The 19,817-nt window shown below is 36.8% G+C and overlaps 2 protein-coding genes across 2 annotated transcripts in view; both read right to left on the bottom strand.

Moving 5' to 3' along the window:
- Positions 1–413: 413 nt before the first annotated feature.
- On the bottom strand, positions 414–19,623 carry LOC123556699 (sentrin-specific protease 2-like). Its single transcript, XM_053518349.1, has 6 exons — positions 19,576–19,623; positions 10,223–10,259; positions 9,392–9,528; positions 4,351–4,530; positions 2,250–2,326; positions 414–498 (listed from the first exon to the last, which is right to left on the bottom strand). Exons 1-6 carry the CDS (start codon positions 19,621–19,623, stop codon positions 414–416), a joined length of 564 nt encoding a protein of 187 aa, XP_053374324.1.
- LOC128546961 (uncharacterized) overlaps positions 10,247–19,817 on the bottom strand; it is a 43,429-nt gene continuing 33,858 nt past the window's right edge. Inside the window, exons 8-10 of the mRNA XM_053518391.1 lie at positions 19,576–19,676; positions 12,199–12,234; positions 10,247–10,259 (exon numbers count right to left, since the gene is read on the bottom strand). Coding sequence (XP_053374366.1) covers positions 19,665–19,676 — 12 coding nt within the window. The 3' untranslated portion in view covers positions 10,247–10,259; positions 12,199–12,234; positions 19,576–19,664. The remainder of the gene's footprint in view (positions 10,260–12,198; positions 12,235–19,575; positions 19,677–19,817) is intronic.

Here is a 19,817-nt window from a genome sequence, read left to right on the forward strand (position 1 = left end):
GTTTGAAGTAAATCCATCAAATAATAACAAAGATAAAGAGAAAGTGCATTAAAACTTTAACCAAAGTGCGGACAAGGAAGGACGCCAACACCGGCTCGAGTAGGATAGCTATCCATACTTGGCATAGTCTTGCTAAAATTACTATTGAGTTTCAACATTACTGTTTGATTGTTTCTAATTTTATGTATCAGAAATTGTTTTCCATTTTCTGCCCTATGTGACCTTGGCTTTTGATCAAGTGATCCCAAAATCAACATGGGTCTTTCACTATGCATATCTAACCACCTCATGAAGTTTCATCATTCTGGGTCATACCACCTCATGAAGTTTCATCATTCTGGGTCAAGTGGTTGTGAAGTTACTTATCAGAAGCGGTTTTCAAGGTAAAAAGCATGGTGTTACAAATATATGAGTCATATACTTAAGCATATTACTGTTACCTTTACTTTTTCTATTCTCCATTCTGATGGGCACTTTCTGCTTGTTTCAAGGAATGTCCTACAATGAAAATGACAACAATTCTTTTTTGTAAAACATATATGCGCATAATTATGACCTATTGGAGGCAAAAAACTGTGTAATTAAAAGTCTTATGTAAAAATTACCTAATAATCCTAAAAGCTGCAGATCTGATGGTTGATTATCAATTATTCTCCAACTATCAGATTTCAAATATCTGACACAGAAGTATGACCTATCTACTTCCAATTCACCACAATTATCCTATTTAATACTGCAACTATTTTCAGTCATTAGTTAACTGTGACACTGACCTCTTAGCCGTTTGCCCTAATTAATAAAGGGATCATTCATTATCTCTGACAGAACAAAAAATTTCTTGACCTACTGACCAATCTAATGTAGTCAAGAAAATGCACATAGTACGAAGCTTTTGGTATTTAATGAGGGTGATAAATGCACCCAGGCCCCGCATTCACTGGCACAGTTTATTTCAATTTGATGCATGTAAGATTGTATAAATATGTGGACTGAATCACTCACCTGAGTAATATGAGCAACATGTTTAAAATGGCAAACTGATGCTAAAATATTAGAAAGTAGGTCAGTAGATCACATTCATGGTCATTGAAAGTCAGTGTTAAGATCGGTGTGCAAAACTGTACATGTCATCCAAATTTCAAGGCTGTATCTTAAAAAAACAAGGAAGTAGGTCAGCAGAACAAGGTCACTGTCAAATGACCCCCTAATCACATGGGGTCATCAGGTAATTATAATTAAGCAGTCTAGGAAATATGATCTGATAATTCTTTAGGTATCTATTCCTATATAACTCATATAACAAGTGACCCCCAGGGCAGGGCCTCTTTTCACCCCAGGGACATAATTTGGGTAATCTTGTTAGAAATCCACTAGGCAATGCTACACAACAAATATCAAAGGCCTAGGCCTTTAACTTTCAGACAAGAAGATTTTTTTCCCAATATGTCTATGTTAAATCTGGGACCCCAAAAGCAGGGCCTCTTTTCATCCAAGGGGCATAATTCGAACAATTTTGGTATAGGAACACAAGACAAGGCAACATACCAAATATCAAAAGCCTAGGCCTTGCAGTATCCGGCAAGTACATTTTTAAAGTTTTTTCTATATAATATATGTAAAACTTGAGACCCCCAGGGCAGGGCCTCTTTTCACCCCAGGGTAATAATTTGAACAATTTTGATAGAGGACCAAAAGGCAATGCTACATACCAATTATCAAAGGCCTAGGTCTTGTGGTTTTAGACAAGAAGATTTTTTAAAGTTTTTCCCTATATAAGTCAATGTAAAATTTGTGACCCCCTGGGCAGGGCCGGCAGGGCCTCTTTTCACCAAAGGGACACAATTTGGACAATCTTCATAGAGGACCATTTGATGATGTCACATGCCAAATATCAAGGCTCTATGCCTTGCGGTTTTGGACAAGAAGACTTTAAAAGTTTTTCCTTTCGGTTGCCATGGCAACCAGAGTTCTGCATGGAATTCAATTATTTGATCAATTTTGAAAAGTGCCACCCAAGGATCATTCCTGTGAAGTTTGGTGTAATTCTGCCCAGTGGTCTTCAAGAAGATTTTTTTTAAATGTTGATGGACGGACGACGCACGAGTGACGACAGACATTGAGCGGTCACAAAAACTCACCATGAGCCTTTGGCTCAGGTGAGCTAAAAATCATCCACTGCTGAAGATAAAATAACAAAAATTCCTTCTAGATTTTTCATAAAAATTATATAAGCTAAATAGCATGATTACCTGATATGTTGTAAGCAGCGGTTTGGCGATGTGCTGGAGTCAAATAATTTCACACATTTGTCATCAACATCAATGACCTGAAGTAGTAAAAAAATATTCACAAGAAAATGATAAATGATGATGTTACTGATAATAAATCGAAACAAGAGCTGTCACTATTGGTGACAAATGCCCCCAAGAAAGAAAAGGCTAGAGAATGCCACTTTTGTATGCGCAAAAAAATCACATATCATTTTGTGATCCTGACTGAAGAGTCCTCGGTCATAAACGTGACACATCTACTCAAAATCGTTAACATTTGTGTCAAATTATATTCAAGTCAGTTTATAAATGGCAGAGTTATGGACCAGACAAAAAACACCTTTGACTTCTAAGTGTGACCTTGACCTTGGAGATAGGGGTCTTGGTCTTTCACATGACACCTAATCTCATTATAGGGAACCTTTACGCTAAGTTATTCCAAAATCCCTTCATCAATGGCAGAGTTATGGACCGGACAAGAAACAGACCATGTTAACCTTTGACCTCTACGTATGATCTTGACTTTGAAGCTAGGGGTCTGGGTCTTGCTCGTGACACATTATCTCACTGTGAGGATATGTATCCCAAGTAATTTCAAAATCCCTGCATGAATGGCAGAGTTATAAACCGCCCATGAAACATACCCTATTAACCTTTGACTTTGTGTGACCTTGACCTTGGAGCTAGTGATCTGGGTCTTGAGCATGACACATCGTCTCATTATGGTTAACATTTATGCCAAGATGTTTCAAATTCCCTTCATGGAGGGCAGAGTTATTGACCGGACATGAAACAGACTATGTTAATCTATGACTTCCAAGTGTGACCTTGACCTTGGAGGTAGGGGTCTGGGTCTTGCAAATGACACATTGTCTCATTATGGTGAACATTTATGCCAAGTTATTTCAAAATTCTTTAGTGGATGGAAGACTTACAGCCCAGACAAGAATTTACCGGACACATATGCACGGACACACAGACAGACAGTGCAATTTTAATATGCCCACCTTCAGGGGCATAAAAATAATAAGCTTGACCTTATTTCAAAGAGCAGATTGCACTAAAACTAGAGCAGAAATCAAAATACTTTTTCTGAAAGTAAAGTATTATGACGCAAGGTAGGTAAAGTATCTAAAACTTTACAAGTGTGCAAGATTGTCATAAAATACATCCGTTTAAATATTCAGTTACATATCAGAAAGGTAATAATGTTTATGTTGTATGCCTTGTTAACCTAAAACAGAGTAATAAGGAATAAAGTTGTTTGTGGTGTTCCATGGCGGATAAATTGACAATCTGATCATAACTGTTTGAATGGACATGACTAATATAGCGTATTTCGATTAATTGAAGGGCCATAATGCAAGAGTGCCAGGGTAGATTTAGGTGGTTGTCAAACTAAGCCAAGATATTATGCCATTATAACATTGTCAGCAATTTTAGTGAAGATCAGATGAAACAGTTAGACTTAGAGAGCAAAGAAGGCTAAATTAGTAGTATTTCGAGAAATTCAAAAGGGCCATTATATCATGGAGTGCCTTGGGCGATTTGGGCTTGTTATCGACCTTAGCTGAGATATTAAGCCAACACATATCATCATCAACTTTGGTCAAGATCAGATGAAAAATGTTTGACTCAGTGTGTGGACAAGGCTAAATTCAAGGGCCATAATCCAAAAATGCCTGGGGCGATTTGGTTGGTTATAGAAGTCAGCTGATATATTTTGCCCAAAACATTGTGCACAAATTTGGTGAATATGATATGAAAACTGTTAGACTTAAGAGAGCGGATATGCTTTTGGTCAACGACCACCTGCCATGGGAGTTCACATAATACTCTCCACTCTTTCAAAGACAGTCTTGTTAAAATGGTAACCGTATTGGTTCTGGAGAAATTCGTTGAAAATAATCCAAGACATGCAGGATGTGAGAATATCATAGTTCCTAAAACATTTTTGGTGTTGCTATTAATGTTTTGGTCCAATGTAAGTAATTTAACTTAATGGTATAGACTATGTCAATCCAGCTTCCGGCAGGAAAAGATAAAACAAAGGATTCCATGAATAAAATCAAGCACTTACAACAAGACACCAATGATAATCACTCTGGACTGGAATTAGAATTTTGTCCCGTCTAAATGTGTCTTCTCTTAGGAACTTGTCTGCTTCTTCTATGTTTTTTATAGTAGTGTAAAAGAACACATCAAGAACTGACAGGTAAGGGCACATCTTTTCTATTAACTTGAAATATAAGTTAACAATCTGAAAGAAAATTCAACATCTGCAAGAAATGTAAAATTTCAGGTAAGTATAGCAATAAAACAAGAGCTGTCCGTAAGACAGCCAATGCTCGACTATTTTAATTATTGTCTCAGAAGCAAGAAAATATCACACTAAATTTTAAAATATCTATAGAATTTCGGGCAGTATCTGCATTAGTTTTGGAGAAAGTAACTTCCTTCATGGATGACAGAGTTATGAACCGAACACAAAATTGCTGACAGACGGAAGGATGGAATAACAGACGGATGGAAAATCCCATTCCTATATTCCAAGGAACTGGTTTTCAACTAGTAGGGGACTAATAACTGTGTGTACTTACACGCAAAACTTCAACCAGGATTTTCTAAGCCCAAAAGGGAGTATCATTTTACCAAAATGCAGGTCAGAGTTATGGGACTTGATGCTATCAACTATTTAAATAACCCTGAAGACACATGTGAAGTTTCAATTCAACATCTGCATTAGTTTTGTAGATAATAACTTGCACTTAAAACTTTAACCAGGATTTTCTAAGCCCAAAAGGGGGAATAATTTCCCAAAATACACGTCAGTGTTGTGGGACTTGACTCTGTGAGATTGGTTATTGATCTAGAAAAAAAAATATATTAAGTTTCAATCTACATGCCTTTTAGTAATAGCTGTATGTACTTGCACACAAACTTTAACCATGATTGTTTAAGTCCAAAAGGGGGCATAATTTGCTCAAAGTACATGTCAGAGATATGGGAATTGACCCAGTGTGGATGGTTATTGACCTAGAAAAAGAAAAAATAAGTGTCAAAGCTATATGCTTTTAAATGATAGCCATATGTACTTGCATGCAAAACTTCAACCAAGGTGTAGCCAGGGGGTGTGTGTGTGTGTGTGTGTTCGGGCTTAACGTCTTTCTCAACAATTTTTTAGCCATATGAATGACTGTGTCTACTTGTGGCAGTGAGCACAATGCCCAACTTTATAGTGCTGCCTCACTGGAATATCACGCTGTAGACACATGACATAATACACCACCCAGTCACATTATACTGACACAGGGCTGACCAGTCCTAGTACTATCCTCTTAGTGCTGAGCCCCAAGAGAGGAAGCTACTAGTACCATTTTTTACGTCTTTGGTATGACCAGGGACTGAACCCACGACCTCCTACACTCGAAGCGGATGCTCTACCACTAGGCTACCGAGGTGGTTCCTACGCCAGGGTGGAGTAGATGACAGACAACTGTGCAACCTAACAACTTAACTCTTGTTTTAATGTAAAAGGAGAATCAATAAGTAACAGACCAACAACTGCACCAAAAACAGTGTATAAAGCCCTTAATACACCTTACTGTAAAAGCAGAAATTTTCGTGAGGATTTAATTTTCGCTATATTCGCGAGGCATTATATCTTGCGAAAATTAATCCTCGCCTAAATATTAACCATTTGTATAATTTTAACTCAATCAGATACCATTTTTACAATTTCGCAAGCATTAATTCTCGTGAATATATTCAAAATTTCAAATTCGTGAAATTTTGACCTCGTGAAAATATGTGCATTTACAGTATTGACAAGTTTTATCCAAGGGTATTAAGTGAAAAGATACATGTAGAATCTTCATTAAGAATAGTCTACTCTGATTTAGTGATAAACACAACTTTTACTGTACAGAAAAAGAAGAGGATCCTTAAGGCCTTGTATATTCACTTGATGTACTTCTTACAAGATGACAAAGAATATTATTTGGTCTAGATTTTATACAGACAAATATTTTGAAAACCGTTTGTGTAAATCAGGCAGATCATTTACCAAGCTATTAAATGATTTAAACTTCTGACATAAGGTACCACACTTCAGACTCTGACCTAGAATTAATGCAAGCAAATATTCTGACAAATTGTTATCAAGATAAAATAAACACTAGATGCCTGCGGGCAACATGTCAAGCCCGCCAGGACTAGGTGTTGCACATGACACCCTGTCTCAATGAGGCAAACAATTATGCCAAATAAAAAAATATTGCAAAAAGTTACAATATAAGGTATTTATAGTAACAACAAAGGGAAGTAAATCTTTAAAAAAAATCTAAGTCCACACAAAAATCCTTACCAGTAGAGATAGGTCAAAATACACCTCAAAATTGGATGTAACATGCATATTGTACTACAATGAAGTGGTCTTGATTTTTCCTTACGACCAGTAATAAAAATGTTATAATATAAGCTATTTATAGTAACAACAAAGGGAAGTAATTCCAGGTTCTTGCACATGACACTCCGTCTCATGATGGTGAACAATTGTGCAAAGTTACATCAAAATCTCTCCATGCATGAACAAGAGGGCCATGATGGCCCTATATCGCTCACATGAGTTAAGTTGCTTGCCTGAACAAATTCCTTTGCTAAAGCTTCAAAAACAAGAAAGTAGGTCAGTAGGTCACATTCATGGTCACTGAAAGTCAGTTTTAAGATGTCATGTTACCCAGATTTCAACTTTATAAAAAATAAATTCTGACATTATAAGAAAATATAGCAGAAAATGTGGCCTCTACAGTCTTAACAATGTTCTTCCATGTTTTGACCTAGTTACCTAGCTTTTGACCTCATGTAATACAATTTTGACATTATCTTAGAATTCATATAAACAAATATTATGACAAGGTTTTAACTAGAATGTGTCTGTAGGACATAGGGTGTGCCCACCATTGGTACATTTGTCACAAATAAGGGGCAATAATTCAAATGTTTGCAGTGTTAATGGGGTTTAGCCTAAACAAACATTTTATGAAAAGGAATCATTATTCTAGGTCATATACTTTTGAGCTATGAGCATCACAAACAAAAAATCCACTATTTTGGCTATTTCAAGGGCCATAACTCTGTAATAAGTTCAAAGATTCTCAGGAAGAATGCCAAGTGTGAAAGGTCACATCATAATAAAGACTCAAGCAAAGTTTCATGAATTTACATTACATACTTAATGAGCTAGGCACATAATTAGGTGAAAATGTGCATTTTTTTTACTATTTCAGGGCTGTAACTTTAAAAATAGGGGGTGGAGCCGGCAAAAAAATAAAAGGTGTGCAAGTTTATATCATGATAAAGACTTATGCAAGTTTTCAACCATTTACATTAAATACTTTTTGAGCTAGGTGCGTCAAAAGGTGAAAATGTGCATTTTTTACTATTTTAGGAGCCATAACTCTGAAAATAGGGGTTAAAGCAAGACAAAAAATAGGAGATGCGCAGGTTCATATCATGACAAGGAGTCATACAAGGTTTAATCAATTCACATGAAATACTTTTTGAGCTAAGCACGTCACAAGGTGAAAATGTGCATTTTGACTATTTCAGGGGCCATAACTCTGAAAAGAGAGTGCGGAGCCATACAAAAAATACGAGGTGCACAAGTTCATATCATAATAAAGACTCGTACAAGGTTTTATCAATTTATATGAAGTACTTTTTGAGCTAGGCGCGTCACAAGGTGAAAATGGGCATTTTTGCCTATTTCCGGGGCTATAACTCTAAAAATAGGGGGCAAACCAAAATGAATTAGAAATGTGTCCATTGGACACAGATGCCCCCACTACATGACAAAGGACACAGATCAACTTTGGGAAAACAATAGGCGCAACAAAACATTAAAATGACAATTTTTTCCTAGGTCAGGGGCCATAACTCCTACAATACTGAATGAATCCGGACACAAAACCCCAGGTGCACAACTGCACATTCTGACCAACATTCCTGTAAACTTTGGTGACTCTAGGTCAAATACTTTTGGAGCTACGCGCGACACAACATTAAAATGACCAATTTTTTACTAAGTCAGGGGCCATAACTCCTACACGACTGAATGAATCCAGACGTGAAACCTCAGGTGCATAACTTCACATGCTGACCAACATTCCTGTAATGTTTTGTGACTCTACGTGAAATACTTTTGGAGCTAGGCGCGACAAAACACTAAAATGACCAATTTTTACAAAGTCAGGGGCCATAACTCTACATGTCTGAATAATTCAGGACGCGAAACACCAGGTGCATAACTACACATGCTGACAAACATTCCTGTAAAGTTTTGTGACTCTACGTCAAATATTTTTGGAGCTAGGCGCGACACAACATTCTCGGAAGGACGGACGGACAAGGGCAAATCTATATGTCCCCCCCCCCCAAACCCCAAAGTGGGGTCATAAAAATAGGAGGTGCGCAAGTTCATATCATGATTAAGACTCATGCAAGGTTTCATGAATCTATATCAAATACTTTTTGAGCTAGGCGTATCTCAATGTGAAAATGTACATTTTTGACTATTTCAGGGGCCATAACTCTAAAAATTGGGGGCGGAGCCAGACGAAAAATACGAGGTGTGCAAGTTCATATCATGATAAAGACTCACGCAAGGTTTCATCAATTTATATCACATATATTTTTAGCTAGGCGCGTCACGAACTTCGGACGGATGGACAAGACCAAATCTATATCACCACTCATGGGGGGCATAAAAAGACAAAGAAGAAAATGTGGCCTCTAGCACGTTAACAAGGTTGTTCTATTAACTGACCTAGTGATCTTATTCTTGTCCAGTAATGAACTTGTTAAACATTTTATTGCAGGTAATAATCTGACCAAGTTTTATTAAGATTTGGCTAGAATGGTTACCTCTGGTGTGTTAACAGTCATACTTTTGACGACACGAAACAAATGCAACAAACGACAGACACAAAGTGGTCACCTTAGTTTGCCTTGAGAAATTTGTGTTCAGGTCAGCTATACGTCTAAGTATATTTAAAACTGCAAATGAAATATTGGCAAAAAGCATAAATGTAAAATGTGAAATTTATATTTTTGTTAAATACCTGGTCATTCAACCAGCCGCCAACATCAAGTCGTCTTAAATCCTCAGATGTAACTTGTATCCTGTGATGGATAGCAACACAGCACTGTCTGGGGCTTCTTAGAAGACTTCTGATGATGTTCTTCTCTTCTCCCTTTACTAGTAAATATGAAATTTTTTCCCCTATTAACGGTATTGTGAAATTATTAATATTCATGGGGAACTAATTTTCGAGGACATCACACAAAATTTAACAACAACGAATAAGTAAAATTCCCATTTATCTTATGTTCAAAATTGGAAATCCAAGAAATCATATTCCAACGAAATTGCTGTTTTGACCAAGACCACGGAATAGCATGCCCACGAAATCAAATGATTATACAGTATGTGAAATGATTACATGAAATTCATTTCTTTCCTTTCTTAACATCATATGTTGAACAAAGGAAAGCAAATAATAGGGTTTTATCACACTTATATACATATATGGTAACCGTATAGAGTAATAAAATAAATTAAAAAAGTGTATTTACCAGTAGCCATGAATTCCTTACAAAAATAAAAGAACTTGCTTAGGTTATCACTCAAATAACATCTATGAATTATTTCACATTAGGCAAGTGATTTCGTTTTTCTTTTCATTCAGTAGAAATTCTGTATGGATGACCATTTACTTACAAAATCTAACATTGGCCTGCCAAAGCAACAGTTTCTTGTATTTTGGTTAAAATAAGCTTGGTGGTTTAGGAGGAGAATATGCTTATTAGAGAAAATGAACAGATGTTTACCAAATTGACAACTATCTAAAAATCTTAACAAGAGAACTTTTTGTGCATGTGGGCAAACATACCTTCTTTCTGGCTGTGCTGTGTGAATGGATTTGCAACCTTAAATAGAGAACATATATATATATATACACTTAGTATTAAAATGTGTGAATGAATTTTTTAACCTTTATCCTGCTGTATTTTTAAAATGTACTTTTCAATTATTCAACTTGTGCAGTGCTATTTATTGTTCTAAAAGTTGTTAACTGAAAATTCACTGAATGAATAGTTAATATTGCAGAGCATGATCAGCCTGCACGTCCGAACACAGGCAAAATCACTTGTCACCAGCAGGCAGCAGGCTAAAGGTTAAAAGCTAAGGTTAACACTGACTTCTGTATAAGAAACTGATTCAATAGCCTGACAAACCCTACACTGTGTATAATTGAATTAAATGCATTTTCAAATCTCTGACTTAGTTCAGGAAAAACAAGAGCTGTCAGTGGACAGCGCGCTCAACTATTCTCAGCGCTTGATAGTATAATATAAGCAATGAGTAAAACTTTAACATTACAATAAGCATATTCTAAGTCGAAAAGGGGCCATAATTCAGTCAAAATGCTTGATAGAGTTGCCTCCTCCTTTTTACAGACTGGGGTCATGATGTTAAACAAGTAGGCAAAATATGAAAGCAATACCTCAATGGACTCTGAAAATATTTGGAGTGGTATGCAAACTTTAACATTTATTCTAATTTGAAAAGGGGCCATAATTCAGTCAAAATGCTTGATAGAGTTGCCTCCTCCTTTTTTACAGACTGGGGTCATGATGGTAAACAAGTATGCATAATATGAAAGCAATATCTCAATGGACTTTGAAAATATTTGGAGTGGTACGCAAACTTTAACATTTATTCTAAGTCGAAAAGGGGCCATAATTCAGTCAAAATGCTTGATAGAGTTGCCTCCTCCTTTTCACAGACTGAGGTCATGATGGTAAACAAGTATGCAAAATATGAAAGCAATATCTCAATGGACTTTGAAAATATTTGGGGTGGTACGCAAACTTTAACATTTATTCTAAGTCAAAAAGGGGCCATAGTTCAGTCAAAATGCTTGATAGAGTTGCCTCCACCTTTTTACAGATTGGGGTCATGATGGTAAACAAGCATGCAAAATATGAAATCAATATCTCAATGGACTTTGAAAATATTTGGGGTGGTATGCAAACTTTAACATTTGTGTGACGCTCACGCTAACGCTCACGCCGACGCCGGGGTGAGTAGGATAGCTCCCCTATTCTTCGAATAGTCGAGCTAAAAACTGCTTTTACTCAGTCAAGGGGGATAATACATGCCAAGAGCAAAGGCCATGTACACATGAATAATTCCGAGATGATTTGTGATTCTAGCTTAAATACTTTAAAATATAATCATTTCCAGTTGACATATACATGGATGACTTGACAAACATTCTGAGTGACAATACCAAAACAATAACTAGAAGATGCTTTTGTAGAAAAGCGCATGACTCCCCCAATGCATATTATAGGCAAGAAGTCATTGCAGGCCTGGAGCTAAAGGCAAAGAGACAGTGATGGTTGGCTGCAATAGGGACCATCTACTTGGCATGTCCAATCATCCCAATAAGTTTCAACATTCTGGGTCAAGTGGTTATCAAGTTATTGATCAGAAATGGTTTTCCCTGTTCAGATCCCTGTGACCTTGATCTTTGATGGAGTGACCCCAAAAACAATAGGGGTCGTCTTCTCCAAAAGCCCTGCCACCCTATGAAGTTTGAAGGTTACAGGTCAAATGGTTCTCCAGTTATTGATTTGAAATTAAGCTTGACAGACTGAAAGACGGACGGATGAACAATATGTCTCCCCCTGTGTGGGGGACATAATACTCCACTGTCTGTAATCTATAAAGTACAAGCAAGTGTCTATGCAATATGAACTTGCACCCAGAAATTAAACCACAATGCCAATTAAAATATTTAAGCTTTAAATTGAAATAATTTATTAGTATCAGAACTTTAAAGCTTTTAAGATAACTTGCCTGCAGTTCTGTATAATACAGTATGTAGCAATTTTCCTGAAAGAGATAAAATTAAAATTACAAACTGTGTTAGAATAATACATGTCTCCAAATACTGCCTCATCTACTTGAGCAGGGGGCCTTGGAGGCTCTGTGGCCAAAAGGGTAAGAAGATTTTAAATCACTTGCCCCACACCAATGTGGGTTTAAGCCTCATTTTGCAGACATGAATTCATTGCAAGTTGCCATCCAGTTGGTTTACTGAAGGTTGGTGGTTCTACTCTAGTGCCCGCTGCTTGTGACAGAATAATGCACAGAGGGGCACTATTATCAAATCTGGAAAGTCACGATAAGTATGACCTATAATTGCCTCAGTGCAAGGTTAAAATCTGTAAAAACAATAGCCTTGAATTGGGCGATATCATTGATTCATCGGGATACTTTTTTTAACGACACAGTATTGCGATACAATGCTCGGGTATCAATACAGGATGATAATCGATCACATTTTCCAAGAACCACAAATTCAGTCCAAATTCTATTTTAGTTACATACTGCTTACATTATTGGAAAAATGGTATCATACCACTAAATGTTTATAACGGTGAAAACGACCATGTACGTATGCAAAAGCTTATATTGACTCAAACTATTGTACTTGGAAGTTGAAATTTAAATCATCACAAAAAAAAATGAATAAAAAAATGTTGTAAACCTTTGACAAAATATTCGTATTCTTGAATTTTGGCAGTAGCTCCTAAAATTGGTTACCTTTACATGCGTTCTAGTACCGTAAGGAAAAGTAATCTCTGTGGGGAGTTTGTAGTGGTCCGGTGCACTATGGCTTTTAAGCACTATTTTCAATTATATAGTACAAAAGCGACACATTCCTTGGTTATGACAACAGAATGAGTTTACTATTATATTGATATTTAAAGTTTATTCAGTTAAAGTCTAGTCACTGTCAGAGAAGTATGACAGAAAATTAAACAAACATATAAAACAAGAGCTGTCTCCATAGGATGACACATGTCCCCGATGGCACTAAGAATGAATAGTTATGGCCGATGTTAGAGTTTAGGACCTTTGACCTACGGACCTGGGTCTTGCGCGCGACACGTCGTCTTACTGTGGTACACATTCATGCCCAATAATTTTAAAATCCATGCATGAATGACAAAGATATGGACCGGACACGCCCATCAATGCACTATCATGAAATATGACCTTTAACGTCTAAGTGTAACCTTGACCTTTGAGCTACGGACCTGGGTCTTGCGCGCGACACGTCGTCTTACTGTGGTACACATTCATGCCAAGTTATTTGAAAATCCATCCATGGATGACAAAGATATGGACCGGACACGAATGCACTATCATAAAAAATGATCTTTAACGTCTAAGTGTGACCTTGACCTTTGAGCTACTGAACTGGGTCTTGTGCGCGACACGTCGTCTTACTGTGGTACACATTCATGCCAAGTTATTTGAAAATCCATCCATGGATGACAAAGATATGGCGGATACGAAAATTGCGGACAGACCGACAGACGGTTCAAAAACTATATGCCTCCCTTCGGGTGGATAAAAAGAATTGTGGTCATGAATGACCGATTCAATTTGAATACTCAGTTCAAAACTGTATTCATTCTGTTATGTGTAAGTATCGTGATACTATATCGCAATACAACAAAAATATCACGATACATTTTCAGTGGCGATACCCGACTCTAACAGACTCTAAAGCGCTCACCTGAGTACAAGGTTTCAAGTGTGTTTGCATAATGTAACAGTTCTAGTACAGAGTAATTTTTCTTCTAGGTCGTACTATATCATATACATGTCAAACATATTTTTGAACCTAGGACAATAATTTCAGCAACTAGAGCTGCTTTTGAGAAAAGCGCATGTATCCCAGAACTGCATAATCATCTGTATAGTAGTACATGAGTTAACCATGCAGCAAGAGCCCCAACTGCCTTATCAGACTTTCAGTGCTTTGATTATCAAATACAAGTTTCAAGGGCCATGATTCCGAAGTGCCTGGGCCGATTTGGCTGTTATCGAACTTGGCCAAGGACTTAATGGCAAACATATTTTGTTCAATTTTGTGAAGATAGGATGAAAATGTTTGACTAAGAAGTGCGGCCAAGCTTTCAGACAGACACACAGATAGGAGTAAATCAATATGTCTCCCACACCATTGTGTGGTGGGAGACATAATTATGGTAGACAGAACAACTCTGATATCATACCCCAAATATCAAGGTATTGAATCAGCCTATTATAAAAGCTCACTTCTTTCATGTTCACAAGGTAAAAATCACCAAATTTTGGCTCTTTCAGGGGTAAATTTGGGGCCATAACTCCGGAATTTATGATTGGATCTGATAGATTAATCATGCAATCAAAGATTTATTGTTCTTGAAGATATTCTGCAAGTCTGTATCAAATCAAACCATAAAAAAGTCTCTACACGGCTGCAAAAGCTAAAATAGCAAATTTTGTACCTTAAAGGCACCATAACTCTGGAACCCATGACAAGATCTGGCCAGTTTTCGAATGGAACCGAGATATTATGCCAAAACAAGTTGTGTGCAAGTTTGATTAAGGTCGATTGCAAAATGTTGTCTCTATCATGCTCACAAGCCAAAAATAGCAAATTTTGGCCTTTAAAGGGGCCATAATTCTGGAACATATAATGGGATCTGGCCAGTTTTCAAAAGGAATCGAGATATTATGCAAATACAAGTTGTGTATAAGTTTGATTAAAGTTGATTTACAAAATGTGGTCTCGTGTTCACAAGGCAAACAAGAGGACCATGATGGTCCTGAATCGCTCACCTCTTCCCACATGACCCAGTTTTGAGTATGACGTCGTTTTTTCTATTATTTGACATAGTGACCTAGTTTTTCAGCTCATGTGACCCAGTTTTGAACTTGACCTAGATATTATCAAGATAAAAATTCTGACCAATTTTCATGAAGATCCATTGAAAAATATGGTCTCTAGAGAGGTCACAAGGTTTTTTTATTATTTGACCTACTGACCTAGTTTTTTAAGGCACGTGACCCAGTTTCAAACTTGACCTATATATCATCAAGAAAAACATTCAGACCAACTTTCATACAGATCCCATGAAAAATATGGCCTCTAGAGAGGTCACAACGTTTTTTCATTATTTGACCTACTGACCTACTTTTTGAAGGCACATGACCCACTTTCAAATTTGACCTAGATATCATCAAGATGAACACTCAGACCAACTTTCATACAGATCCCATGCGAAATATGGCCTCTAGAGAGGTCACAAGGTTTTTCTATTATTTGACCTACTGACCTAGTTTTTGAAGGCACGTGATCCACTTTCGAACTTGACCTAGATATCATCAAGGTGAACATTCTGACCAATTTTCATGAAGATCTCATGAAATATATGGCCTCTAGAGAGGTCACAAGGTTTTTCTATTTTTAGACCTACTGACCTAGTTTCTGACCATACGTGACCCAGTTTCGAACTTTATCTAGATATCATCAAGATGAACATTCAGACCAACTTTCATACAGATCCCATGGAAAATATGGCCTCTAGAGAGGTCACAAGGTTTTTCTATTATTTGACCTACTGACCTAGTTTTTGAAGACACGTGACCCAGTTTTGAACTTGAACTAGATATCATCAAGGTGAACGTTCTGACCAACTTTCATGAAGATCTTATGAAATATATGGCCTCTAGAGAGGTCACAAGGTTTTTCTATTTTTAGACCTACTGACCTAGTTTTTGATGGCACGTGACCCAGTTTCGAACTTGAACTAGATATCATCAAGGTGAACATTCCGACCAATTTTCATGAAGATCTTGTGAAATATATGGCCTCTAGAGAGGTCACAAGGTTTTTCTATTTTTAGACCTACTGACCTAGTTTTTGATGGCACATGACCCAGTTTCGAACTTGACCTAGATATCATCAAGATGAACATTCTGACCAACTTTCATAAAGATCCCATGTAAAATGTGACCTCTAGAGTGGTCACAAGCAAAAAGTTTACGGACGGACGGACGGACGGACGGACGCCGCATGATCACAAAAGCTCACCTTGTCACTTTGTGACAGGTGAGCTAAAAATAGAAAATTTTGGCCATTTAAGCGGCCATAACTTTGGAACCCATGATGAAGTCTGGCCATTTTTCGAACCGAACCGAGCTATTATGCCTATACAAGTTGTCTGCAAGTTTGATTACAGTTGATTGCAAAATGTGGTCTCTATCGTGTTCACAAGCCTAAAATAGTAAATTTTGGCCCTTTAAGAGGCCATAACTCTGGAACCCATAATGGGATCTGGCCAGTTTTCGAAAGGAACTGAGATATTATGCCAATACATGTGTGCAAGTTTGATAAAAGCTGATTGCAAACTGTGGTCTCTATTGTGTTCACAAGAAATTGTGAATGTACAACAAACGATGGACGGACGGACGGAGGACGAAGGGCGATCACAAAAGCTCACATTGTCACTACGTGTCAATTAACTTAAAAAAATCCAAAATTTTGGCTATTTCAAGGGCCAAAACTCTGTAATAAGTGCTAAGATTCTCAAGAAGAATGCAAGTGTGCAAGGTCACATCATGCAAAAGACTCAAGCATAGTTTCAAATACTTTTGGAGCTTGGCAAATAAGTAGGTGAAAATGTGCATTTTTGACTTTTTCAGGGGCCATAACTTTAAAAATAGGGGTTGGAGCCAGCCAAATAGTAAGAGGTGCGCCAGTTTATATTCTGATGACTTATGCAAAATTTCATCCATTTATATCATATATTTTTAGCTAGGTGCGTCACAAGGTGAAATTGTGTGTTTTTGACAATTTCAGGGGCCATAATTCTCGAAATAGGGGGCAGACCCATATGAAAACAAGAGCACCGCCTTGCGGGTGCTGACGCTCATCTGATTTTTTTTAGTGTAATAGAAATATTGTCCTACCCATGATTTTCTAAGTCTAAAAAGGGCCATCATTCTTGCAAAAAGCAGGATAGAGTTATGTTTCTTGATGTACAGTGTCCACTTATGATGGTGAAAAACTGTTGCAAGTTTTAAAGCAATAGCTTTGATAGTTTATGAGAAAAGTTGACTTAAACATAATACTCAACCAAGAAAATGATTTTCTAAGTCCAAAAGGGGCAATAATTATTGCAAAAAGCAGGATGGAGTTATGTTGCTTGCTGTACAGGGTCAGCTTATGATGGGGAACAAGTGTTGCAAGTTTCAAAGCAATAGCTTTGATAGTTTAAGAGAAAAAGTTGACCTAAACATAAAACTTAACCAAGAAATCTGATATTTTCTAAGTCCAAAAGGGGCCATAAATCTTGCAAAAAGCAGGACGGAGTTATGTTTCTTGCTGTACAGGGTCAACTTATGATGGTGAACAAGTGTTGCAAGTTTTAAAGCAATAGCTTTGATAGTTTATGATTAAAGCTGACCTAAACATAAAACTTAACCAAGAAAACTGATTTTCTAAGTCCAAAAGGGGCAATAAATCTTGCAAAAAGCAAGATGGAGTTATGTTTCTTGATGTACTGGGTCAGCTTATGATGGTGAACAAGTATTCCAAGTTTCAAAGCAATAGCTTTGATAGTTTAGGAGAAAAGTTGACCTAAACATAAAACTTAACCAAGAAATCTGATATTTTCTAAGTACAAAAGGGGCCATAAATCTTGCAAAAAGCAAGATGGAGTTATGTTTCTTGCTATACAGGGTCAGCTTATGATGGTGAACAAGTATTCCAAGTTTCAAAGCAATAGCTTTGATAGTTTAGGAGAAAAGCTGACCTAAACATAAAACTTAACCAGGCAACGCCGACGCCGACGCCGACAACCGCTCAAGTGATGACAATAACTCATCATTTTTTTTCAAAAAATCAGATGAGCTAAAAAGAGGTTAGCAAGTTTATATAATAATAAGACCCATGCAAGGTTTAAACAACAGCTGTCCATAAGACAGCGCGCTCCACTATTCAGCGATTTGACAGTAAAATGAATATATATGTCTCAATAAGAGACTACTCTTAAAAGGAAGATAAACCAAGGGGCATAATTCTGTCAAGAACACAAATTATATTTATTCAGACTATTACCACACATGCAGATAATGTTGGTAAAGATATATTTTGAGTTTCAAGTCATTACCTTATATAGTACCAAAGTTATGTCCAGAAAATGAAGTTTGTCAAAAAATTTAAGTACGAAAGGGGCAAACTTTGTCAAAAATACAAATCAGAGTTATGGTGATTCTTACCACACATGCAGATGAGGATGATAAAGATACATTTTTAGTTTCAAGTCTTATGTTATTATCTTACAAAAGTTATATCCAGAAAGCGAAGATTGCCAAAAAACATTATGAAAGGGGTATAATTCTGTCAAAAAAAAAATAAGTTATGGGGATTGTAACCACACATGCAGATGATGATTATAAATAAATATTTTTAATTTCAAGTCATTATCTTTTGAAGTACCAAAGAGATGTCTCTAAACAAAGCTTTCGAAAAAAATAACATGGAAATAATTCCAATTATTACATCTTGGTGACCTTGACCTTAGTATAATGGGCCCAGCCCCTGCATATACTTTGTTTGTATACTGGACAATGTTTATGTGAAGTTACAGTAAGATAGAAGCAATAGTAACAAAGAAATGACAAAAAAACAAAGGTTGCAGAAAAACTTTTAACCCTAAAAATAACCGAAGTGTAACACCTTGGTGTCCTTGACCTTGGGTATAATGGGCCCAGCCCCTGCACATATTTTGTGTGTATGCTGGACAATGTTTATGTGAAGTTACAGTAAGATATAAGCAATAGTAACAAGGATATGACAGAAGATCAAAGGTTGCCAAAAAACTTTAAGCAAGAAAGGTCACGCCTACACTGACGCTGGGGAAAGTAGAATAGCCCCCCTATTCTCCAAATAGTGGAGCTAAAAAGTTATATTCATTTACATACTTTTTGAGCTAGGTGTCACAAGGTGAAAATGTGCACTTTCGACTATTTCAGGGGCCATAACTCTTGAAATAGGGGGCGGACCCAAATGAAGAATAGGAGGTACGCAAGTTCATATCATGATAAAGACTCATTCAAGGTTTCATGAATCTATATTAAATACTTTTTAAGGTAGGCGTGTCACAAGGTGAAAATGTGCATTTTTGACTATATCAAGAGCCATAACTCTAAAAGAAGGGGGCAGAGCCAGATGAAAAATAGGAGGTGCCCAAAATCATATCATTAATTTATTACAAATACTTTTTTAGCTAGGCGCGTCACAAACTTCAGAAGTACGTATGCACGGACAAGACCAAATCTATTTGCCCCCACCACTCAATTGGGGCACAAATGTGTAAAACAACTTACTTGTATTTGTTTCTCATTGATGTAAAAAGCTTCCACACCCTCTGTCATTGCATCGTCACATCTGGTACAGTGACCATCATCATCAACAGTCACAGTGACATCTAAAACAATCATTTATAATTTTATTAACAAGCAAAGTCGCATGAATCTACTTGTCCCTCACTGATGTCATTTTGATGTTAATTTTGTACAGATATATAAAACTATTATAATGCAAATATACTTGTTCCTCAATGATGTCA

This window comes from Mercenaria mercenaria, chromosome 11 (assembly GCF_021730395.1).
Source record: "Mercenaria mercenaria strain notata chromosome 11, MADL_Memer_1, whole genome shotgun sequence".
NCBI classification, from domain to species: Eukaryota; Metazoa; Mollusca; class Bivalvia; order Venerida; family Veneridae; genus Mercenaria; species Mercenaria mercenaria.

What these genes read in the sequence shown, in the direction of transcription:
- LOC123556699 (XM_053518349.1), bottom strand. Translation starts at nt 19,623, where the DNA reads ATGACAGAGGGTGTGGAAGCTTTTTACATCAATGAGAAACAAATACAA. An exon ending in TCAATGAGAAACAAATACAA is followed by an intron (nt 10,260 to 19,575) that starts GTAAGTTGTTTT and finishes TCTCTATTTAAG; the next exon opens with GTTGCAAATCCATTCACACA. An exon ending in ACAGCACAGCCAGAAAGAAG is followed by an intron (nt 9,529 to 10,222) that starts GTATGTTTGCCC and finishes CATATTTACTAG; the next exon opens with TAAAGGGAGAAGAGAAGAAC.